At 44.7% G+C, this 26,509-nt stretch overlaps 1 protein-coding gene across 2 annotated transcripts in view; it reads right to left on the bottom strand.

Moving 5' to 3' along the window:
• The window catches only part of GALNT17 (polypeptide N-acetylgalactosaminyltransferase 17), a 440,178-nt gene that overhangs the window by 88,498 nt on the left and 325,171 nt on the right, over positions 1-26,509 (bottom strand). For both annotated transcript variants that reach the window (XM_077777925.1, XM_077777924.1), the window contains exon 6: positions 24,525-24,643. In XM_077777925.1, coding sequence (XP_077634051.1) covers positions 24,525-24,643 — 119 coding nt within the window. The remainder of the gene's footprint in view (positions 1-24,524; positions 24,644-26,509) is intronic.

The following is a 26,509-nucleotide window of genomic DNA, read 5'->3' as shown; positions in this document are numbered from 1 at the left end:
CGAAAATAGAGATGTATTACTGTTTCCACGAGATGAAATCAGAGGCTACAAAAGACCAATAAGCAGAGGACGTCCCTAAGGGGGAAGGAGACAGGAGAAAGGACAGTTTGATAAAAAGATAATATGGCTGAGCGCTGTGGAGTCTCCTTTACTGTCTTCATATTAAGTGCTGGCCATCTGAGCGCACGGGCCACAAATGGTGGCAGGTTTGGAATGGGGTGGGTGACATCTGAAGAACTGTGTCCCATGAGCCTCAGCCCATAAACATTTAAATTGGGAAGCTCTCCCAATATGACTTATATTAATGTGCCTCCCTTGATCTTGGGACATTTCCCTTAGGCTCATGAGGTGTCTTCTTCCTCTGCACATGTCCTTTCCTTCTCCTGGAACACCATCACTCATACGTGCCTTTCAAGGTATCCTCAGAAGTGCTTCCAGATTCTCTAGCCCTGGAGTGTCTCCTGTAATCCCAGAGATTCCCAGCACATCTGTGCTTATCAGGTGCTGTTAGAACTATGGACGTCTTATTTTTCTTCCTTGAAAACAGGACCTATGACTCCTTCATATTTATATACCCTAAACTCAATGCTCGGCTTGAAGCCTTCGTAGAGACTCTTTCACTCTGTCAATATTGAGGAAATAAATGGATGAGAGAATGAGTAAGCAGAACGTTGGCACACAGGCAAGTCTTCCTAAAGTTTACCTACACGTGCCAAAGCAGGAGTCAAGTCTCGGCATGAAGACTGGGGAGAGCTTTCTAGGTATCCCTGATTCACATCTTGTCAATATAGCTTCAGTGGTTCATTTGGAAGGGGATTTCCCAAACACCCCTTTGTCTGTTAAGAAAACAGGTGGGTTTATCCACTCTACCCACAACAAGATGTGATCTTAGGTTTTAAGCATGACTTCTAGAATGAGGAACAGGCTGTGCTCTTTGTCCCCACCCCTGTCCTGCTCTTTGCCAGATATGAAGCCAGGTTCTTCTCTAGGCAACACAAGAGGAGGCAACTCCAAACAGTAGGATCTTGAAGCATGAGATTCAAGGAACCAGGGAGGGACTAGGAAACTAGAAACTAGGAAAGTATGTTTACCTACGTACTTTCTTCCTACAGAAGAAAAGACGAAAGGGGGGAGATGACAGATGAGGGGGAGCAGAACTTTGGGTTGAATTAACTTGAGGAAGTTTGTGCAGAAGGGGAACTGAACTTGTACTCCAGAGCTGTGTTGGGTAGAATCAGCACCGCTGTATGAGTCACAGGCAGTCTGCTGCGTTAGCGCAGCGCAACAGACGATAAGGCAACATTGCATGGTGGTTCATTAGGCCTGGGCGTCAGGCTTCCTGTGGCCAAGACCTGGCTTAGCCATTTTCTAGCTCTGTGACTCAGCTTCCCCTTCTATGCAAAGGTGATCATAATAACAGCGTGCTGGGCAGTTCTGGGAACAAAGTAAGGTAGTAAGAACTCACAACAGTACATGGTCGGCACTGTAAAATAAAGGCTGTGCAAAGCATGATTTCCAGGGGCCCGAGTAGTTCAGCGGTAGGATGGGTGTTAGGTGGCGAGCCACCTTGTCGTCAGAGGGATTCAAGCACAGGCTGGCTAACACCTGACCCAGTTCGTGTTCACATCACAGAAACCTTTAGGTCTCTCACCACAGAACTCTACGGTGGATCTGGGAGCCTGACAGTGGCCTGGAGACCTCCACTCCAACATGCCCGCAGCTGCTCTGGACACTCAACAGCTGCAGAGAAAGAGGCAGGAGTGGGATGTAATCTGTGTGCAAGGACTATTTTGGAGAGAAAAACACGTAGAGTCAATTATCATAATTCCATTCCTAATTTGAAATGCTCCAATTACTCTACATTACCGTAACTGCTCAAAGTGAAACACCCAAGAGGCAGCTTCTACCGCCTTCGATGAGCCAAGGAGGGTCAGTCTGTTTTGGGGTATGTCCTGGGGGCTTGAGGCTGCCTCTCCAGTAATGGGACCTTCAAACTGGAACCTAAAACCCTTTCTAAGCATAGACTGAGGGTGAAAAAGCTAAAATTCCAACTTGGAAAAGAGAACAATATTTGCCAAAAAAAAAAAAAAAGAGAGAGAGAGAGAGAGACCATGAAATAGTGTTATTTCTCTGTGTAGATATATAGTTCGGGTAGAAAATACTCTATGCATTTTTTAAAAATCAGGGATGCTCGCAAAATTCCTTTCCTGTGGATCACGAGCTCAGAACCAGAAAGAGCTCCGTTGAGACAGGCCCCAGAGGGAAGGCAGGAGGCATACTGATTTCCTCGGCAAGTGTGAAAAGAAGTGGCAAAGGCCAGCCTTGCATGGGTCAGCTGGAAAGAATTCACTTGCAGCTGTCTAGCCCAGCCTGCTCCAAACCCACAAGGCAGCCACTGAGGTGGAGAGAGATAGAAGGCAGAAACACGTGGAGAAAGTTAAGGATCTCCCTGAACTCCGAGGCTGATTCGTTGCATGCTTCGTGGACTCGGCTCCCTCCCTCCCTTGGGTCTCATCTCTCAATTTTCCATTTCCTGCCCACTCCCTCCCTGCTCTCTTGCCTCCCTCTGCTCCCTTTCCAGCCCCCTGGCACCTTCTGGTCCCCCAGGTTCTTGAAAACCCCTCTGATGGGCTTTTGAGGTCATGGTCCTCAACCCGTAGGTTGGCCCTGGCCTGCTGCAGTAGAGGGTATGGTCTCTGGACACTGTTTATTGTGAATCTGAGCGTGCCTCAGTTTCCCATCTACATCAGGGTGCTGCCGTGCACACTCAAACCACTGGGTCCCATGCCTGGCATGTGGTCACTGATTACTATTAGCGGTCGCTGTGATGATTACTTTGCTCTTCCTCCTGGGCCCTCTGGCTCCCTGTTTCAATTTCCAGGTTCCTGTCCTGTGGCTTTCCAGACAAAAACAGTTCTCCCTTGGTCGAGATCAGCGTTTCTCAACTTTGTTTTTTTATTATTGGCCTCTCAAGAAAGCTTCTTAGACATGTTTTGTTTTCAAATGCCTTCTCCCATGCATTAAAAAAAATTTTTTTTAGTGTTTATTTATTTTTGAGAGAGAGAGAGACAGAGTACGAGAGGAGAGGGGCAGAGAGAGAGAGAGAGAGAGAGAGAGAATCCGAAGCAGGATCCAGGTTCTGGGCTGTCAGCACAGAGACCGACGTGAGGCTCGAACCCACAAACCATGAGATCATGACCTGAGCCAAAGTAGGATGCTCAACTGATTGAGCCACCCAGGCGCCCCTCCCATGCAATTTCAATACCACAGATACACTATATACCTGTTTGTGTGCGGTGGCCCTCTGGAGGGCTGTAAAACATTGTAATGTCTAAGAGTTTCACTTCTTGAGAACCTCTGTTTTTACCTCCCAGGAGTGTATTACCCCCCTGAGAAGGCATGGTCTAAATCAGTGGTTCTCCACCGAGGGCCAGCTCTGGTCCCCATCCTTCCCCCAAAGAATGGCCCAGCCCCAAATGTCCCTAGTGTCCAGGTGAGAAATTCTGCTTTAAGGGATGACCCTAGGATCTTGCTCAGGTGGAAGAAATAGGCTGGGTTTAAATTTCTGCTGGCCTCTGAGTCCCAAATTCTGGCGGCTCCTGCCCAAGTCTTTGTCCCCCAGAGACACACAGGGTCTGACTGCCACACGGTGGCCTCAACCTGTTAAATCGAAGAAAGCAAAACCCCTATAGACACTTTGTCAGGGCTTTCCCAATGTGATCAGACCAGCCTGTGTCCTCTTAACCTTGTCTCTACTCAAGTCTGTTACAGATCACGTGGTCCTTCCTTCAGGGACTTCTCATTAACTGGATAAAGTCCCCAGTGAGCCTGGTGGCCTACGAGACCACGCAAGATCTGGCTCCTTCCTGTCTTTCCAAACACGTCTCTCAACCTGATTCTTCTGCTCGGCTACATGGGTTTTCCCCAGGGCCTGGGATCCATTTGTCTCTGGAGCTGAAGATATCATCTGTCCTGCTTTTTGTCTGGGTCTCTCTTGGCTGCTCTTTGCTCTTCTCTTTCCCCCTCAGGTCATGCTTCAATATCACTCCTTAGAGAGGATCTCCCAACCCACACCTGTCCCCAGCCCACACCTTACCCGCTGTCCTTTCTTACATTGCTCAGTTCTCTTCCTTCACATAATTTATCCCAATGCATCACCAGGCATTCGTGCGTGCTTACTTACTTAACGCCCAATCCCCCAATCAGGCCATCAACTCTACGATGTAGGAGACCTCTCCATACCCCAGACCAGCACACAGTAGACACTTACTAAGTATTTGTTGACTGACTGAACTATTCCAAAGGATTCTGTTCACTTCTGAGTGCATGCTAAAGTATTTCCAGAAAGTTGACTGAGGCACCTCGCTTCTGCAGATGTATCTCCTAGGATTTTCAGCCTTACAGCTACTAAATTAGAAAAGAAGAAAAGAGGCTCCAAAAAAACCCAAAAGTCACAGTGGAAACAAAAATGTTTCCCACCCACTGCAGATAAATGATAAACACAGCTGTGCGTTTTTACATGTGTGAGATCCACATATACATTCTGCGTTATCCACACCCCTGCTGGCCGAGAAAAGCCAGTTGTCAACTGCAGGACATTGAGGATACACTTTGCTGCTTCTGAGGGAGTCAACCAATATTTGTCAGAGAGACCAGCCTCTTCTAGAATGTGGACAGTTCCTGCCTTCTGAATTAGAAAACCACATTTCCCTCAGAGTGAGAAACAAACCCAGGGCACTAACACAGCTGCATGTAGGAGACCGTGAGCAAAGATGAAGTCCAGGATGAGGAGTACAGGGATCCTGGGAGGCACAAAGGTGGCTGTGGTCAGAAGACCACAGGCTCTACCTTGTCACACAAGGTGATCACGCAGCAATGGGGGTGGGGGCGGAGGCCTGACAACGGGGACGATCTTTCCTATGTCCGTCAGGAAACCCCTTTCGTTCCCTTCTTCCTCAACATCCTGCTTCCACGTGATGTACAGCAGGAAATCACATCTGGCCTTAGTGGCACATCTGTCATGGCCCATCACTGTGACTCCTCTGGGCCAGCAGCCTCCTACTCTGCAGACAGAGGGCTTGACACAAGACAAAGCTCACTTTCTTGCACCCAGGATTCCGGACATGTGTACTGGACAGAATTTAATTCCTGCCCTTGGATGGGGATGTCTAATCCACCCAAGCTGGGAGGTGGAACTTTCTCCAATGTACAAACTGTATTTTCCAGAAATGTTGTAACTATCTATCCTCTTCCACATGCACTTTTGTAATGTGACATCCTGCCCCTCAAGAAACGGGGTTTCCTCTCCTTGAACCCAGGGCTTCCCTTGAATTGAACCTATGGTAGAAATGACACTATGTGATTTCGGTAGCAAGGCTATAAAAGGTGATAAAACTTCCACCTCGCTCCTGAAAGATGCTCTTGGGACCCAGCACCGTGATGTCCAATTGCCCAAAGGAGCCCATCCAAGAGGCCACCTGGAAAAGCCAGGTGAAGGTATTCCACATGGGAGCCAAGCCCAGGTTCCCGGTGACAGCCAATATCAGCTGCCGGACATGTTAGTGAACATTCCAGATGATTCCAATCCTTACCGTTTAAATCTTTCCAGTGGATGCCCCAGACATCACGGAGCAGAGACAAACTATCCTCATTGTATTAGTTTCCTTGGATTACCATAACAGAGACCTTAAACTGGTGGCTGGAAACAACAGAAATACACTGAGTCATAGCTCTGGAGACTGGAAGTCCAAAATCAAGGTGCTGGCAGGGCTGTGCTCTCTCTGAAACCCATAGGGGAGAATCCTTTCTTGCCTTTTGCCAGCTTCTGGTGGCGGTCATCGATTCTTGGCGCTCCTCGGCAGTTTTTGGCTTTGCGGTGTGTCACCCCAGAATCTGCCTGACTTGTCACATGATGTTCTCCCTGTGTGTCTGTGTGCTCCCTTCAGAAGAGCAGTCATACCAGATTAGGACAGGTCCTAACGACCTCACCTCAACCTGATTACACCTGCAAGGACCCTACTTCTGAGTAAGGTGATATTCACAGATACTGGGAGTCATGACTTCAACATATCTTTTGGCGAGGGACACAATTCATCTCCTAATACACTATATACCTTAGGTGTCCTGGGTACTCTTCCAGATGCCCAGAAGAGATAATAAAATGACTGTTGTTATTTTAAGCCATTCATTCGGGGGCAATTTGTCATAGACTTAGAACTTGAACATCAACCAATTCCCTCCAACCCGTCTACCTCTTCTGTCATCTGGTTCTCAAGAAACTGTGCGTCCTACTTTCTTGCCTGGGTATAGATCTCTTTCCATCTGAACAGCTTTACTATAGCTTGTCACAGCTGCTGGTTCTTTAAGTACGCTGAGCAACTTCAGAGAGCATCCCCACCCCTCAGAGCAAGCTTCGAATCTGCCCCTGTGCTCTCTGACTCCGGCATCCACCCTAATTTGTCCCAGACCCACGGCATGCCTCTAGGATCACTCTCCCTTGCTAACTTCCCCAATAAAGAGCTCCAAATTTATCACATCCATTCCAAGCCCAAAGAACTGGCTGATTTTCTGGGCAAGAAAAAAAAAAGGACAACTTTGGGGGGAAAAAAGAGAAGATGATAGCTTTTCACTGAATGTGCACACTCCTTTGACCTCTTTTACACCAACAGGATGGACCTTTATAATTTCCTACATGGTTGTCCTTGTAGGGGGAATGGAATTGGAATGTGTCTCAGAAAGGTTTAGAAGAGTCTAAATGCAAATTCTGAAAACTATGCGACGTTTTAATTCTTTCTATTCCTATCACATAGAGGAAGCACAGAGTTGCATTTCTAAGCTTGAGTATTTTAAAATTTATGGAGTTGTCAAATGCACAATATATTTCCCATTTAGATTTTCAAAAGGAGAGAGAATTAATTACAAAATAGTCCAATGGGAGGCCATTTCCTACTCTGCGAAGCAGACAGCGGCTACATGTGGCTGTCAACTAGAAGTCGCCACACATGGCACTCTGCAGAGGCATGGACAGTGGCTGCCAAGTTGAGGGTTACGATCGGCGAATCCATCCACCATATTTCCACATAGGCTTCTGTTCCCCAAACGAAGTCATTTAAATAAGATCTTCCACAATAATACAGGCCATTTGCATAAACAAAGAGTTTTCTTGCTGAGCCAGACTGGTGTGTAATACTTAGGAAGTGACTTTCCGGGAAAAAATGGTTTCAATTAGGGAGAGCCCCCAGCACAAGCCTTCCGGAGTCAGAATATGGTAAAGAGAGGTCAGATATGCTTTCATGCCTGAATCGGGAATCCTCAGTGGGGACTATAGCTCGGGGAGGAGTTGCCCAGTCCTGAGGACTTTTAAGTGCAGCCATACTGCAGAATGCATGGGAAAGTCCGCCCAGGGCACCAGACCCCACCTGCCTCAGGTAGTCCTCCATGATTTCTCTCTGCATCGCCTGCCCCATGCATCATTTCTCCCTCTGGTCTTCCTGGAACTCCAGTTCGCCAGCTAAACACTCCAGCCTTGATCCCTGCTCATGTCCCCTACCCCGACATTTTAGTGATTATTCAGGCTCTCTTCCCATTGCCTACTTCCCTGGTCCTGGAATCATCCCGATTTTCAGGCCCAAACAGCCTGGGTCCCAGGACCCCAAGCAACTGACCAAAGGATGCCCTCCTTGGCATCTTATCAAGGGAAAAGGGGATGAAACGCTGACATTTCCTAGACAAACTTTTGGAGATGGATAATGTGGGTCTGCCCAATAGGCCACCCACAGGACTACAAATATCTAAAGGGCCCTCAAACATTCAACCCCTTTCCTGTTGAAGCCTTGAAATGTAAGCATTTGCAGTGGTGTTCTCTCAAGGCTGAGCACGTCACAGTGCCCAGGGTACATATGCAGACATTTCACCCAACTATGGGATCCAGAGCCGAATGGAGTGGCTCAGGACCCTGGGGCTGTCCCTTGTGCCAGGGCATTCAATGAGTCCACAGGGTACAGGGAACAAAACAGTTACATCCTAAGTAGATGGGGACAGGTTGATTCCCACCCCCTTTTCTGTGGAAATAATGGAAAATGGCAACAAACACATCGGGCCAGGATGCCACTTTCCAGTCCCCTGCCCCGGAGACACAGAGCTATAAATCACCCACATCACTGAAGTCCCAACTGGAGAGGATGGTGTAAATTCAGGTTCACATTTATAGAGAATCAAATTATTGCTTTATTCCCAGGGAGATGAATGAGAGTGACAGACTTTTCGGAGTTGTAAAAATAGATGGATGCTTCCTATAAAATAACTCACAGACGCCTACAATAATTTACAATAGATCTGGCAGTCTGGGAGAAGGCAAGTGGAATTCCAGACAGAACACCACACCATTTTCCAGTGGTAGAGTAAATGGTTTGGCTATTATGATAATACATTTCAGCACAGCAAACATATCTCCCCTTAATAGAAATACATTAGACACCATTTATAAAAATATCAACATCGCAGTTCTGTTTCTTGAACTATAACTTAGACATAAATATAACACAATTTATGGATGAGGAAATCCAATTTCATGCTGTTTCAAACACATTTTTGTTTATTACGTAACTACAGTCCTCGATATATGAGATAGCGTATTACATGAAATAGATGTATGGCCATGGGATCTATCTGGGCATCTACAAAGGAATTATGAACATCGCATCGACTCCAAATGGAATTACACTAGAATCTATACTATACACAAACAACCTGCTGACTATAGGATGACATCAGTGTATAATCTGCAGTCTTCACAGCTACCCAGAGGGTGAACGGATGAGGCTCTGGGTGAATAAATACGCCAAGCAATAGGTGAGCAAAGCCACAGGGACCTCCAGAGGCAAAGAGATTGGGGTTGAGTTCTGGCTCTTCTATTTACTAGCTGTAAGATCCCAGACAAATTACTTGGCTTCTGCCAATGCAAGTATCACCTGTAAAATGGAATCGACAGTGACTACTTCACAGGACTGTCATGAAGACTGAATAATCTGATGTTTACACAGTGCCTAGCATGGTGTTGGGCACAGTGTTATGCCAGTCAATGGTAGGTATTATTTTTCAGGTGCTTCCCTCGTCTATGTAAATGTAATGACATTTGTGGAAACCCATTCTCAAATTTATTACCAACTTGCTTATCTTCGTAAGCACATGCATATAGATTAGCTATGGTGCGGAAATGTACCATGCAATGAAGGATACAGAGAAGCCTGTGGGCTTTACACCCTGGGGCCCATTCTGCTCCCTCCCTCCACTCGCTGACGACAGTGATGCTCTCTTCCCCTTTTAAGAGTTCTGGGTGTCCTGTTTTAACCCCTAAATGGGCTATGTCTCTTCCCAATGAAATATGTGAGGATTTAATTTAGCTTTGACAATCAGTAAGGTGTTTTGGGGGGGGGGCGTTCAGTGTTCTTTTTATGCCTGGCAGTCCTTGAATTTTTTTTCCAGTGCTGTAGCAATAATAATAATGATGATAATGGTTACAGAGCCCCCTCCGCATTGGATCCATGAGGTGAGCCACAGTGAAGGTGGGCTGGTGCAGATTTACACACGAAATGAATCCATGGGAAGTGGCTGTCCAGATTTGCAGCTCCCCTGGCAGTATGGGGTGCTGGACACCACAGGGCATAGAATCAAAAAGCCCGAGAGGGTGCTGGTTAGAGATCAGCCTGAAAACTGTGTTTGGTGCGTGCTGCTATGACTATATCCAGCACTGCCAAAATTTCGCATGGATGTTTACAGCACTTTCATTCTTAACCGTCAAAACTCGGAAGCAACTAAGATGTCTTTCAGTAGGTAAACGACTAAGTCAATTGTGGTACATCCAGACAACGGGCTTCTATTGAATTCTAAAAATAAATGAGCTATCAAGCCAAGTAAAGACAGGAGGAAGCTTAAGTGCCTATTACTAAGTGACTGATGCCAATCTGAAAAGACTGTATACTGTACAATTCCAACTATATGACACTCTGAAGAGGGTGAAATTATGTACGAAGTGACAAGATCAGGGGTTGCAAGGGACTGGGGACAAGGGAATGAACAGGCAAAGCAGAGAAGATTTTTAGGGCAGTGAAAATACCCTCTATGATGCTAAATGATGGATACATGTCATTATACATTTGTCTAAAGCCATAAAATGTCCACCAAGGGAAGATAATAATATAAACAGTAGACTTTGGGTAATAATGACATATCAATGTAGGTTCATCAAGTGTGACAAATGTACGACTCTGGTGAGGGATATTGATAATGGGAGGGACTACGTATGTGTGGGGGCAGCCAGTATCAGAAAATCTCTGTACCTGTCAATTTTACTCTGAATCTAGAGTTCTTCTGAATATTTTATTTATTTATTTTATTTTTCATTTATTTTGAGAGAGAGAGAGAGTGTGTGTGTGTGTGAGCTGTAGAGGATCAGAGAGAGAGGGAGATACAGAATCTGAAACAGGCCCCAGGCTCTGAGCTGGCTGTCAGCACAGAGCCCGATGCGGGGCTTGAACCCACGAACCATGAGATCATGACCTGAGCCGAAGCTGGATGCTTAACCGACTAAGCCACCCAGGCGCCCCCTGAATATTTTTTTAAAGCTGAAACTTCAGATCAAATGATTTTAAACAACTGACTTATAAAGTCTAAAAAAGGAAGTGAACTTTATTGCCCATTGCCATAGAGTTCTGATGTCCTATATCAAGAATGTGACATAACCACACACAGAAACCTACTTCAAATAACTCTAAATGATAGTGTTGACTCCATATTCCCAGTTGAATACATCTTAAGGATAAAACAAAGCACAAAGAAGTATTAAATTTCACTCAGTTAACTAGGTAGTTGCGATTCTTATTTTGAAACTATTATTTATATAGTTGTAGAACCCTGCCAATAAGAAATTACATCAAGAGGAACCAAGTCTTTCAGTAAAAGATAAGTATAAAATCAAAGAAGTAAAAATCCTCTAATCATAAACTTGAATTAGAAATATTAGTATGAGGGGTGCCTGCGTGGCTTAGTCAGTTGAACATCTGACTGTTGGTTTTGGTTAAGGTCATGATCTCAGTGTTTTGTGAGTTCAAGTCCCATATCAGGCTCTGCGCTGGCAGCATGGCACCTGCTTGGGATTCTCTCTCTCTCTCTCTCTCTCTCTCTCTCTGTCTCTCTCTCTCTCCCCCTCCCTCTCTCCCTGCCCCTCCCCCACTGATGTTATCTCTCTCTCAAAATAAGTAAATAAATTAAAAAGATTGTTTTAATATTCATATGAAATCATGAATACATTTCTCTGTCTACAAAACTCAATATGTTTAGCTGTGCTCATTGAAAAGGCAACACAGTGATGTTCCAACAGCAATGAGCAGCCTAACAAGATTTTGGTCTCTAAAGTCTTACTATTTCCCATTAGAAGGACCTAGGGCTTCTTGGAAAAATGGCTGATTCTAGATCGGGGTTGAGAAATATACAAAATGAGACCAAAACTGAGAAAGCTCTGCAAAGTGGGTGTTCAAATGTCTTGCTAATTTTCACTCATGGTTTTTAAGATTTATCAAATATAATCTGAGTAAAATTCCTTTTTCAGAAATACACACTGTGAATATTTCTCCCAGTGTATGGATTTTACTTATGCATTTTTAATGGCATGCTTTGAAATTTTCAATTTTGATTAAGTCTCATTTATCACTTAAAAAATTACTAGTGTTTCTTGTGTCCAGTCCAAAATAGTCTTGCCTCCCCCAATATATTCCCTTAGGTTTTCTTTAGGGGTTTAACGGCTCACAGACCTAAATGGAAAAGCTGGAATCATAAAGCTTCTAGAAGAAAACAGCAGAAAATGGGCAGACAAGCTACAGATTGGGGAAAAAAATTCACAAGTACATATATATGAAATTAGTATCCACTATACATATGATGAACCTCTACAAGTAAACAATAACACAATATTTTAAAAATGGGCAAAAGAAGATATACAAATTACCCAAAAGCACAAGAAAAGGTGTGCAGTGTCATTAGCCATGAAGGAAATGTAAATGAAAACCACACCAACGTACGGCTTCAAACCTACTGGATTTGTTAAAATGAATGTTGACAACACCAAATCCTGATACAGACGTGACACCCCTGAAACTCTCATAAAGGGCTGGTGGGAGCAGTAAAGGAGACCGGTTTAGCGGGTTATCAAAAAGTGACACATCCATCTTCCCTATATTCTATTCAATTCCTAGGTATCTACCCAAGAGAAACCAAAACATGTGTCCAAAAATGACTTTTTCATGAATAATCATAAGAGTTGCAAATTGGAAACCAACCGACTATTCCTCCAGCAGGAAAATGAATGAAGAAATTGATCATATATTCACACAGTAGAGTGCTTCTCGGCAATAAGAATGAAGGAGCTGCTGAGACAGACAGCAACGAGGAGGGATGTTAAAAACATTACTTGTTATTGAAAGAGTAAAGTATAGAAGATAGGATTCCATTTATGTGAAGTTTTTAAGACAGAGACGAGTCATCAGAAATCAGAAAATGGTTGCCTGGGAGACGTGTGGCATGGGGTAGCGGTGGAAAATGACAGGAAAGGGCCAAAGGGGCCTTTTTCAGGCAATGGAAATGTTCAATATCATGTTTCAGGAGGTGATTTTAGGATGTGTATAACTGTGGCATCTAGCACACTGCAGCATAAAAATCTGTGCATTTTTTTTCTTTCATAGTTTATTGTCAAGTTTGTTTCCATACAACACCCAGTGCTCATCCCAACAAGTGCCCTCCTCCATGCCCATCTTCCCTACCCCCATCAACCCCCAGTTTGTTCTCAGTATTCAAGAGTCTCTCATGGTTTGCCTCCCTCCCTCTCCCCAACTATTTTCCCCTTCCCCTCCCCCACGGTCCTCTGTTAAGTTTTTCCTGTTCCACTTATGAGTGAAAACATATGGTATTTGTCCTTCTCTGCCTGACTTATTTCACTTAGCATAACACCCTCAAGTTCCATTCATGTTGCTACACATGGCCAGATTTCATTCTTTCTCACTGCCATGTAGTATTCCAACATATAGATAAACCACATCTTCTTGATCCATTTGTTAGCTGATGGAAATATAGGCTCTTTCCATGATTTGGCTATTGTTGTGTATGAACAACAATAGCTGCTATGAACATTGGGGTACATGTGCCCCTATGCATCAGCACCCCTGTATCCCTTGGGTAAATTCCTAGCAGTGTTACTGCTGGGTCATAGGGGAGTTCTGTTGTTAACTTTTTGAGGAACCTCCACACTGTTTTCTAGAGGGGCTGTACCATTCCCACCAACAGTGTAGGACGGTGCCCGTTTTTCTACATCCTCACCAGCACCTACAGTCTCCTGATTTGTTCATTTCAGCCCTCTGACCGGGGTGAGGTAGTATCTCAGTGTGGTTTTGATTTTGCTATTTCCCTGATGATGAGGGATGCTGAGCATCGTTTCATGTGTCTGTTGGCCATCTGGATGTCCCATTTGGAGAAATGTCAGCTCATATCTTCTGCCCATTTCTTCACTGGATTATTTGTTTTTGAGGTGTGGAGTTTGGTGAGTTCCTTATAGAAAATCTGTGTATTTTTGAGTGCCTGGGTGGCTCAGTTGGCTAAGCTTCTGATTTAGGCTAAGGCCATGATCTCACAGTTCGTAGGTTCGAGCCCATGTCAGGATCTGTGCTGACAGCTCGAAGCCTGAAGCCTGCTTTGGATTCTGAGTCTCTCTCTCTCTCTCTGCCCCTCCCCCATTCATACTCTGTGTGTGTCTCTCTCTCAAAAACANGATATGGCACCATTTATTATTCTAAAAAATGTTTAAATGAAAAGAAAGAATTAAGCATTTACCCTGCCTTTCTTATTTGAACTGTATTTTAGAGTATCCAAATAGTTGATGAGGGAAAGTTCCTTTTAAATAGAATTACAGCTTATAAATACAGAATTAATGTAGAATTTAAAAATCACCATTTTGAAGGCCTTAATGAAATAATGGATCTAGGCAATGATCATTAGTAGCTACTAAGACCTTTGGGTGAAAGGTTGATGAGGAAATCTTATAATGGATGACTTAGGTTGACAATACACAAGGCCACTGCTGAAACTTAACATCGCAAAATGTGAAACAACCAGGTCTTGTATCTTTCCTGATGTGATGTGATAGAAGGTTACAGCACCATCTGAAGTATTTTTGCTGAAAAGAAAGGGAGGGAGGGAGGGAGGAAGCTAAGGGAGGTAGGGAGGTAGAGAGGAAGGAAGGAAAGGAAGGAGGGAGGGAGGAAGGGAGGGAGGGAGGGAGGAAGAAGGAAGCTAAAGGAGGAAGGGAGGGAGAGAGGAAGGAAAGGAAGGAAGGAAGGCAGGGAGGAAGGAAGGAAGGAAAGGATTGAGGGATGGAGAGGGGAGGGAGGAGGGAGGAAGCTAAGGGAGGAAGGAAGAGAGGAAGGGAGGGATGGAAGGTGGAAGCCAAGTCTAGTAAACTTTGTAGATCTAAATAGGGTGGAACTTATGCCATGGACATATGTTCCAAGGTCCCCAGTGGATGCCTGAAACCACAAACAGTACTAAACCCTAGATATGTTTTTTCCTTTTTTTAAAAGTTTATTTATTTGAGAGAGAGAGAGAGAGGGAGAGAAAGGCCAGAGAGAAGGAGACGGAGGATCTGAAGCAGGTTCTGCGCTGATAGCACAGAGGCCCATGAGGGGCTCAAACTCACAAACCATGAGACCGTGACCTGAGCCAAAGTCAGACGCTTAACTGACTGAGCCACCCAGATGCCTCTGTGTTTTTTTTTCTATGCAAACATACCTTTGATAAAGTTTATTTATAAATTGGGCACAGTAAGAGAGTAACAAGAATCACTCCTGATAAACTTTAATAATTATAACAATATACTGTAATAAAAGTTACAGGAGTGTGGACTCTCTCAAAATGTCTGATTGTATGGTGCTCACCCATCTTTCCTATGAAGACATGAGATGATAAGATGCCTATGTGACAAGATGAAGTGAGGTGAGTGATGAAGGCACCGTGACGTAGCATTTGGATACTACTGACCTCCCGATAACGGTAAGTCAGAAGGATCATGGATTTCTGGACCACAGTTGGCTGTGAGTAATGGAATTCACAGAAAGTCAAACTGCAGTGAAGGCGGAGACTATTGCACAGCTTAAAGAAAAGGGTGGTCAGAAGGAACACGTTAAAGGCAACAAGAAGAATCAAGCTGCCAAATCCAGATTGTGCAGAACTTTCCTGGACAAATGACTTGGTGTCTTCAACAAATGAATGATATCAGAATAATACAGGTGAGGGGAATGTTCTAGATTAAAAGACACTTAAGAGACCTATCCGCAAACGCAATGTGCGGATCTTGTTTGGATCCTAATTTGGATAAAGCAACTGTAAGTGTGTGTGTGTGTGTGTGTGTGTGTGTGTGTGTGTGTGTGCGCGCGCGCGCGCACGTGTGCAGACAGAGAGATCTTACAGAATGTTGACAAATATTCTTGAGAAACATGGACTGGGTAGTGAATTTTACTAAATGTAATTTTATGTTGAGTCTATATTGAAAAAGGTCTTTTTATGTTAGCAATGTGCTCTAAAGTTTTTACAGCTCGAATGACAAGATGTCTGGGCGTTTGCTTTCAGAAAGCCGAGGGGCAGGAGCTGAAAACCCCATAGCAAAGTGTTGATATTTGTTGAAACTGAATGACTAGTACATTTGGATTCATTAGATGGCTCTATTTTTGTGTATGTTTCAAATTTTCCATAATAAAACTTTGAATTAAAATAAAAGAAATTAAGATAAAATGTAATGATGGAGTTCTTCATTCTCCAATTTGTTCTCAGGGGAAAAAATAGCAAGAGACAAAATAATCAAAATCCCTCAACCACTCAGGGTGGGGTTCCCAGCACATCAAAATTAGCCTTAAAAAATTTTAGAAACTCTAGGGAGGCCATTTTATTCTACCACCAACATCACATTACTGGTTGGCCTTTGGAAGGTCTCTTGAGGAAGGTTTGTTTGTGTGTGTATGTGTGTGTGTGTACATGCGTGTGTGTTTTCAGCTTTCTACATATATGAGCTTATTTTTCATCTTTAAGGGGATGGCAGTACATTTGAATAAAGATAGCAGAATGACTCTGCTATCGAATGCCATAAACTGCTTAAATTAACTTTCTCTTGGTCTTTCCATATCCTATAAAGCACTATTCTGCACCATGGTGAGAATATCACTTAGCAGGGAGAGCTGGAAGAGTAAGGTGTCACTGCGGATTTTAAATCTCTGCAGGTAGGTGGCTCATCGGCTATTCTGATAGTTTGTGGGGGCCTTACTGTCTCCTTTTGGGAGGTACCATACAGACAAGCAGGTGAGCACTGGTGGGTTGGATGGGAGCTAGGAAGCTCACGTACTCCCATGAAATTAAACATGCTTAAAAAACTAAAATCTCTTCCCAAAAATACGCAGTTAAAAAAATCTTTTCATGTGTTTGCTGGCCATCTGTATGTCTTCTTCGGAAAAATGTCTATGCAGGTCCTCTGCCCATTTTTTGATCAGATTATTTGCTTTTTTGGTATTGACCTGTAGGAATTCTTTATATATTTTGGGTATTAACCTCTTCCTGGATATATCATTTGAAAGTACCTTGTCCCAATGAGTAGATTCTTGCCATTTGTAACAACGTGGATGGAATGAAAGGATATAATGCCAAGTGAAAGAAGTCAGAGAGAGAAAGACAAACACCATAGGATTTCATGTGTATGTAGAATTTAAGAAATAAAACAAAATAAAAAAGAGATAGGGATGCCTGAGTGGCTCAGTCGGTTAAGTGATGAGCTCTTAGTCTCGGCTCAGGTCATGATCTCATGGTATGTGAGTTCGAGCCCCTCATTGGGCTCTGGGCTGACAGCAAAGAGGCTGCTTGGGATTCTCTCTCTCTCTCCCTCCCCTCCTTGCCCGTGCACATGTATATGTGTGTGGGTGGTGTGGGTGTACTTGCTCTCTCTCTAAAGAAATAAAGTTAAAAAAAATAAAACAATAAAAAAGAGACAAACAAAATACCAGACTCTTAACTATAGAGAACTGGTGGTTGCCAGAGGGGAGGTGGGCAGAGGGATGCCCGAAATAGATAAAGGGGATCAAGAGTATGGTTATCGTGATGAGCACTGAGTAATGTATAGAATTGTTGAATCATTACATTATAAACCTGAAATTAATATGACGCTGTATGCTAATTATATTTCAATTAAACAATAGTAATAACACTATTTTCCTAACTCTACAATAAGCCACCTGCTCACATCACAAAAGGAGTCACCATGCCCCAGCTCTTTTTTTTAAAAAATATTTTAACATTTATTTATTTTCGAGAGAGAGACAGAGCATGAACAGGGATGGGGCAGAGAGAAAGAGAGATAGAGAATCCAAAGCAGGCTCTAGACCCTGAGCTGTCAGCACAGAGCCCGATGTGGGGCTCGAACCCACGAACTGTGAGATCATGACTTGAGCCAAAGTTGGACACTTAACTCGCTGAGCCACTGAGGGGCCCAGTATACAAGAGGGTATTAACCATACACTTTATGCTGTACAGTGGATCTCTAGGACTTCCTCATCTCGCCTCGAAACTCGCCTGGAACTGCCTCGAATATTCTTACTCCCACACTACCCCCCCACCTTCTTTGCCTATTTAAATTCACCTTATTTTTAAAGTCTTGAACATCATTCCCTTAGGGAGGCTCTTCCCAACTCCCCAGGCTAAGTTATACCCCTTTGCTAGATTCTTCCATAGCATCTTTCCAGCCTGTCTTTTCATACTGATCACATTGGTGGTTATTAAATGAATGGTTTTTCTGCCTGACTATAAATTTCACAGAAGTAGAAAGCATGTCCATCACGGGGGCACCCCAGGGAAATCCTGCTAGATCAGAGAGGTCATTCCACATGTCTCCTGTACATTCAAGAGCATTCCACTGAACTGTCAGCCACCTGTAATATATGCATGTAGATTAAAGGCCAATATGTGAAACCCCAAGGCCTGCCCGATCCCAGAGAAGACCAGGAACTTCGCTCTGAATTTTATCACAGACATACTCTAATCCTGCACTATGAAGTCATTTGCATAGCCAGACAGGACCAAGGCCAGCAGGGAAGGAAGAACTGAAGATTCATATGATATTTAAGCATTAGGAAAATTAAACAGAACTGATGGTCCGGTCCCTCCAGACATGACCATTACTCAAATCACAATATTTAATAGACATAGCAGATTGGAGCCCCGGAGTTCCAAATGGGTAATCCTGCAGGTCTTCAGTGTCTTGAGCTCAAGTGGACTGGACTGGGCAAGATGGTGGGACTGCCCACCTTGGGCCCTTTGGGTCATGACAATGGCATCTAAACTCCTTAGGGGAACGGTGTGGCCTGGGGACATCACACTCTCTGCAGCCAGCAACTGCGGCAGCCGGGTCAAACTCTGCTATTTCAGAACATCATTGTTACTCCGAGCACATTAAAATACATCCGTCTTTTGCCCATCACTCACCACGATGGTTCTAAATCTTAGCTGAAACTGTTTTAAAGTTCAGCTTTTTAAAAAAAAAAAAAAAAAAAACTCCCGCAAAGCTGAACCAAAGGGAAGGTTCTGGGCTGGATTGGGCCAGGCAAGAAGGTTCTCACAGCTGCCCCTCCCCACGGCCTCGAGTTCACTGACCTGCATTGCAAATCTGGTCTCACAAATACTTGCCAACAACACACACACACACACACACACACACACACACACACACACACAGAGGAATTCTGCCTTTCACTCAGTCCTTGAGCTTCCTGACCCTGCAAAGATGTTTTCTGAGAGTTCAAGGATCTGATCATGTCTTTCTATTTTGTCTCCCTTTAGGAATGGCCGCCCAACAGGATTCAGTAAACTTGTGTGTCACTCTTTTTGATGAGGCTTCGGAATAAGAGAGTGCCTTCTCTTCCCAGAGAAGCCTGACATATGGGAGAAATCTGAAGCCGTCTGATTTTACACTGCTTAAAAGCAATCTATCTGGTCTCCTCTCCTTGGAGAATTTTTTGCTCTCTTACCTTTTAGACACGTTACTGTAATATGCCTTGTTAATAGTTTCTGATTAATGTTACTCAGAACAAGATGAAACCTTTCAATTTCTAATCTCATTTATTCTCTCGGTCCTGAAAAGCTTTTTTTTTTTTTTTTTTATTTCCCTTCCCTGTATCGATTGTTTTGGTCACAGGCAAGCTGCCTTTTACCTAAGTAACAGTCCTGGAGTCAGCTATGCTAGTGTCAGCCTCTGAATCACAGTGAGACTTTGCATTCTCATTCTTGTGGTTCATCCTTGCTTACTGAGGACGGAATGAAAAGGTAACCAAAAAAAATTTCAAAGAAGAGTTAGATTGCCGGTAGATCTGTTTCTCGGTGAAAAAAAAAATCACAAAGAAAGCCAGTGTGCTCATAGCAAAATTTTCCTACTTAACGAAATCGTAAGATGTTGTGTCATTTCTTATAGGTCAATTTGTATAACCGCATATGTGTACTCGATATGAAAATCCCATGTAGGTGTGTGTCTATTAAACAAAGTTCTGGTTTTTTTTTTCAAGCAGTGGGGATGGCTTTCTTAACACTGTATTTATTATTCACCTTATTTGTTTGTTTTAATGTTTATTTATTTATTTTGAGAGAGAGAGACAGAGAGCAAGCCACAGTGTAAGCAGGGGAGGGGCAGAGAGAGAGGGAGAGACAGAATCCCAAGCAGGTTCCAAGCTGTCAGCACAGAGTCCACGGTTCATGAGATCATGACCTGAGCTGAAAGCTAGAGTCATACGCTGAACCACCTGAGCCCTCTAGACACCCTTTTTATTCATCTGATTTGTGTCCTTAATGGCATGAAATAGCACAAAATGAAAGAGAATGAATTTAGTTTGTAGAACAGATTACACAGATTGCCTCAGGTCAAAGGGACCCCGGCACCAGGAACCTGACAGTCACCCAGTCCAAACACCCTTCTGTGAAGTTAAGGAGGGATTAGGTGCTGACACCCAAGGTGGCCCAGGCCGTGTGGGCCGAGCAGGGGGGGAAGGGCTCCCTGAGGGCCTGCAGTGGCTGTGAGGGACACCTGGCCTCGAAAGGTGTGGACCCTTACCTGAGCTACTTTCTGAGAAAAGGCACGTATTTGCCAGGAAGCTGGCTAAGGTTGGGAGGTGGTCCAGCGGCTCTCAGACTTGGGGGTGTAACAGAAGCACCTGGAAGGCTGGTCAAAACGCAGGCTGCTGAAGCACACCTCAGAGTGTCTCATTCTGTGGGTGTGAAATGGGGCCCGAGAATCTGCATTTGTAACAAGTTCCCGGACGAGGCTGATGTTGCTCAGGGGACCACACCCTGAGAGCCACAGAATGGAGACAGAACCCCGGCTTTGGGCTTTATGGAACCAACAGCACTCAATTCCTGCTTTAAGAACTGGCAGAAAACTGGGGCACCTGGGGGGCTCAGTGGGTTAAGTGTCCGACTTCTACTTGGGTCACGATCTCATAGTTCCTGAGATCAAGTCCTGAGTTGGGCTCTGTGTTGATAGCTCAGAGCCTGGAGCCCTGCTTGGGATTCTGTATCTCACTCTCTCTCGGCTCCTTTCCGACTCATGCTTTCTCTCTCTCTCAAAATAAATAAATCAACTTAAAAAAAAAAAAAGAATTGGCAGAAAACCAAGGCTTGTGTGGAGTCTGCTCACAACTGGCAGGACAACGTGACCTATGGGAATACGGCATAAACGACCCCAAACCTCCAGGGTGGGTGCTGGATGTGCCTGAGTATACAGCCAGAGGCAGATAATTGCACGGGAGGGTGGCATCTGTGTTCCGAACCAGCCGAAGCTCTCATAAAGCCGTGCAGAGAGCAGTCGGGAGCTGAACCATAGGGAGGCCAAGACCAAGAGCAGACTCCGTCGGCTGTTTACTCTCGCCTGCTCCTAAGGAGCGTGCAGAGTAGAACCCACCGTGCTTCCGGGTAGAAATCAACACCCCCCACCCCCCGCCTCTTCATGGATGGGGTCGGCCACATAAGACTGGCACCACCATCACCAATGAGCCTGGCAGTGCCCCACACGATGTCCTTTGCAAGGTCCAAGTCCCTGCAAAGCAAATACTTCGGCAAACGTGGGGAGACCAGCATCTCAGCAAGCCTTAGCACTGAATTCTGCTGTCACAGCCTCTGTTTCCCCTGGAACACCCTCCTGTCCCCATAACTCCTCTACCTATGCGCCTGGCCACATAGGGCCAGTGTTCCCCTCAACGTCTGGTTCTCCCCTCTCTCGGCGATGTCTCACTCTTTACCGGCTTCCTTCTGACGGCACATAGAGATATTCAAATCTCTCTTATCTTAAAAATAAAATTAAAAACAAACAAACAAAAAAGCTTAATTCAAGCCAGGGCTTCTGTCTGCTCATATCCTCTGCAGGTAGGTACCTGGGACGAGTTGTCAGAGATCCCTAACAGACATTCAAGCACTAACCTAATGGACACCTACTGAGCCAGGTGCCAAGGAAGGTTCTACAGGCTTGGAATGCAAAGGTGAGCGCAGCAAAGATCTGGGGCCCATGAAGCTTGCAATCTAGTGAGGGAAAGGTTGAGAAAAACAACACTCCTAATCAGTAAGTGAATTCTATGGCAGGCTAGAAGTCAGTGAGGATTTAAAAACATAAAAAACAAAAACCAAAGCAACAGAACAGAACAAGGAGAAATGGATGGGAGCAAGGCAGAGGTTTGAGTTCCAGGCCAAGTTCAACATGCTGGGTCCAGATCTTTTCCTTCAATTAAATTCTAAATGGCTGGGTGACAAGTATATTCTTTTTTTTTTTTTTAATATTTTTATTTATTTCTAGGAGAGAGAGAGAGAGAGACAGTGTAAGCAGGGGAGGGTCAGAGAGAGAGGGAGATACAGACTCTGAAATAGGCTCCAGGCTCTGAGCTGGCAGTCAGCACAGAGCCCGACGCGGGGCTCGAACCCACGAACCGCGAGATCATGACCTAAGCAAAAGTTGGACGCTTAACTGACTAAGTCACCCAGGCGCCCCAGGTGACAAGTATATTCACTATGATGTCCTATTCATAGGCTTTTTTTTTTTTTAATGTTTTTTTATTTATTTCTAAGAGAGAGAGAGAGACAGCGTGAGCAGGGGAGGGTCAGAGAGAGAGGGAGTCACAGACTGAAACAGGCTCCAGGCTCTGAGCTGGCAGTCAGCACAGAGCCCGACGCGGGGCTTGAACCCACAAACCGCAAGATCATGACCTAAACGAAAGTCGGACGCTTAACCGACTAAGCCACCCAGGCGCCCCTATTCATAGGCTTTTTAATTGCTGGGCTTGACAAAGAAATCCTCTGCAAATTCCATCGAGGAAAGAGACCAGCCTGACATTGATGGCACAGGAAGAGTCTGCAGTCTTCAGAAGGGGGGATTTTAGGATCGAGGGAGGGTCCTCACCATCCCCTTTCACTCATGTATCCCAGTCATTATGTCATGAGGGCATGATGCCTTTCATCCACAAAGGGCGGTCCAGTACAGATGAGGGGCTGATGGGAGGTACTGATCAGTGAAGGATAAAAGAATGAAGTAGAGAGCAGGCTTTGAGTAGGGTAGGGGACCCAGACTGGGTCAGGACAAAATGGGAAGGCAGTAGAGGAAAGCAAAAGAACGCAATACATTTTAACACTTCTACTTGTGTCCTGAGCTGTTCCCAACGAGCCTGACTCCCAGGGGCTCAGGCATGGAAAGGTTCAGGACAAAGGGCAGTGGACACAGAGGCCCCAGCCGGGGGGGTCTCCTTAGCACCCGCTTTCTGTGGTATGGAGAAAGACATACCAGTTCAGGGGTTACTGGGTCCTCAAAGAGCTCTGGGGTTCATTTATCTTACCTCTAAAACAAAGAGGTTGGAACGCATCAGTGTGTTCAGCTTTTATTTTTTCTACACTGGAATCCATTTTTCAAACAAAATCTTGAGCAAAACACAGTAGAACTGACCCTTGAACAACCCAGGGGTTCAGGGTGCTGACCACCTGTGTGCAGTTGAAAGTCCACGTATAATTCTTGACTTTCCAGAAACGTAACTACTCATAGCCTACTGTTGAATGGAAGCCTTGCCAATAATACACACAGCTGATTGACATGTATTTTGTATGTTAGGTATACTATATGCTGTATTCTTACAACAAAGGAAGCCAGCGGGGGAAACCCGATTAAGAAACTCTTAAGGCACTTTCCATGTTTTGGCTATTGTTGAGAGTGCAGATGTGGTATATCTATACAATGGAATACTACATGGCAATGAGAAAGAATGAAATCTGGCCATTTGTAGCAATATGGATGGAACTAGAAGGTGATATGCTGAGCAAAATAAGTCAGGCAGAGAAGGACAGATACATTATATTTGCACGTGTAGGTGGATTAGGAGGAAGTTAACAGAGGATGATATGGGAGAAGAAGGGGAAAATATTGGGGGAGAGGGAGGGAGACAAACCATGAGAGACTCTTGAATGCTGAGACAAACTGAGGGCTGATGGGGGTGGGGGAGAGGGGAAGGGAGGTGATGGGCATGGAGGAGGGCACTTGTTGGGATGAGCACTGGGTGTTATATGGAAACCAACTTGACAATAAACTATTTAAGAAAAAAAATTTTTTTAGAGAAACTCTTAAGGCAGAGAAAATACATTTATGATACTGTACCGTATTTATCGAAAAAAGTCTGCATATAAGCAAACCCATGCAGTTTGAACCCATATTGCTTAAGGGTCAACTGCATCCAAACGATCTCAGTAGTAAAGCTGATCTGGGTAATGTTCTCTCATTACCTTTCCCTATCCTCTCCCTTAGAAGCATTTCTTTCTTTTTCTTTTTTTTATTTTTTTAATGTTTTATTTATTTCTAGGAGAGAGAGAGAGAGACAGTGTGAGCAGGGGAGGGTCAGAGAGAGAGGGAGACACAGACTCTGAAACAGGCTCCAGGCTCTGAGCTGGCAGTCAGCACAGAGCCCGACGCAGGGCTCGAACCCACGAACCGCAAGACATGACTTAAGCGAAAGTCGGATGCTTAACTGACTAAGCCACCCAGGCGCCCCCTTTAGAAGCATTTCTAAGGAGAGGAAGGGTCCCACAGAACTTGGTCCTTCTCTCTTCTGGCATCTTACGATTTCATGAGGTACACGAATTGTCGACATGCATACGATAAATACTAATCAATTCAATTAAGGAGACAATTGAATTTTAAGAAACATTTAAAGGAAGAGTCAAAACTGGATGGATGGATGCAGAAACCAAATTCTGTGGCAAATGTCCAAACTGGGTCACCGAGGCATGAAACAGCCCTGCCAGCACAGCCTCAGGAGCGGGGGAAGGGTGAATGATCCTGCCACTCACCAGCTAGAGGAACTTTAAACACACACAAAGGATGACCAGCAGCTGTGCTCACAAACACGAATAAACCAGAAGGAAAGGATGCTCTCACAAACCTTGATTCCGAGTTCGATGTTTTCTCCTCCATACACATCCATGCCGGGGTCAAGGAGACCGATTTCACCAAAGAACTTCCTGTTGACTACGAAGGAGCAGCCAATCATGGCTGGTGTCCNGGGGAAAATCCCGCCATTTGCAACAAGACAGGTGGACCTTAAGGGCATAGCGGTAAGTGAGAGAAGTCAGACAGAGACAAATACCATAGGTTGTCACTTAAAAGTGGACTCAGAGAAACTGAGAGTAGAATCTAGTTGCCAGGGAGTGGGGGTGGGGGACACGCTGGTCAAAGGGTCTAAATTTGCAGTTCGAAGATGAATACATACTTGAGATCCAATGCCCTGCATTGTGATCTTGGTCAAGAATACTGTACCATATACTCCAAAGATGCTAAAGGATTAGATCTTCCATGTTTTCACCACAAAGAGAAATGATAATTGTGTGATGTGACAGAGGTATTGGCTAATGCTATGGTGGTAATCATACTGCAATATATAAATACACTACAATATATAAATGTTATCAAGTCAACATGTTGTATGCCTTACACAGTGTTATGTGGTGATTATGTCTCAATGAAGAAAAAGGGGAGGGGAAGCTGAGCCACCCAAGTGACAATGTCAGAAGCCATCACAACAGGTGCTGGATTTCACTCTGGCAAATCAAGTAGCTTCCCTGAACCCCTTGATTCCCACATTCCCTCTTTCCATAAAGCTCTGTTTGAGCTTCAGACAAACTGGGGGACCCAAACCCTCTAGCGACAGCCCCGCTTCTGGGTGGCTTGCACAGCATGGTCTCCCATGACACATGGGGTCTCCAAACATGGGAATGGCTCTCCCTCTTATGTCTAGTAACAGCCGTGTGACAGGGTGTGCATCCCTGGGCAGTTGCGAAGAAGCTCAGAGGTGGGGAATAAGAAGGGAGAAGACTCGTCCAGGAGGCCACACAGGTGCCCATGGAGAGGCCCCTCAGCCTGCCGAGAAGGCGATGCCCAGCAGGAAAAGATGGAAAGTATCGGCAGCGTGGTCTGTGACCATAAAGTCCGGAAACAAAGATTCATTCTTTATTTTTATGTATATGAATCCCCCTAATTCTGTCTTCTAGGGTAGGCCAAAGGCACACGTTGGCTCCCTGAAAATCAGAGACAAACACCATCTGAAGAAAAATACCAAAGATGCATGTATGGCATTGATGGACACGCGGCATTAATCCCTCGCCCACTGCAACCCCCCATAACGCACAGAACCATGCTTCCTAAGGACGGACGGTGTGCTGACATACATTACGCACGGTTTGGTATTAGATAGTATTACATCGTGTGTTGTGGGGTTATACCAACCAGTCCTGGATTATGCCGTTTCACTTCGGCTTCCAGGCTTTTTAGGTGCCCTTGGTAATAAATTCATTCAGCAAATATTTTCTCCCACCTACCATGTCTAAGTCCTCTTACCAATGCTGTAGCAGGTATTCAAGCACCCCTAAGTCTAATAATAATAATAATAATAACAAATTAATATTAGTTGTTATATGTTAATACTATTAAGGAATATGATTAATGTTATTGTTTTCATTACAGCCATTTATTAAGCAATTACGGAGTCTCAAGCACAAGGGCAAAACCCTTTTCAGGCACTTTCATTTACAAACTTCCTCAGCCCTGGGAGGGAGGGAGGAGCATCGCCATGGAAGAGCGGAGGCCCGTGGAGACTTGGTGACCTGAGTCACAGGGTAGAGCTCAGGACCCACCCAACTTCAGAGTCCTTGACTGTAGCCCTTCTGCTCCACTGTACTTTCCAGAAAAGTCCTTAAATGCTGTTAAGATGCTTTCCTGAGGAAAAGAGACAGGAAGGCAGGTGAAACCCCACTGGGTCCACCAGGAAGTATTAATTTGATGGAATTCTCTTGAGCTGAACCGTAAACCTCAATGTTAGATCTTCAGTGGCTCCTGATTTTGAACTTGACTCTCAACTTAATGTCCAGATCT

The sequence above is a fragment of the Crocuta crocuta genome, unplaced genomic scaffold (assembly GCF_008692635.1).
Source record: "Crocuta crocuta isolate KB4526 unplaced genomic scaffold, BGI_CrCroc_1.0 scaffold217, whole genome shotgun sequence".
In the NCBI taxonomy this organism is placed as follows: Eukaryota; Metazoa; Chordata; class Mammalia; order Carnivora; family Hyaenidae; genus Crocuta; species Crocuta crocuta.
This window is presented reverse-complemented; position numbering and strand designations above follow the sequence as displayed.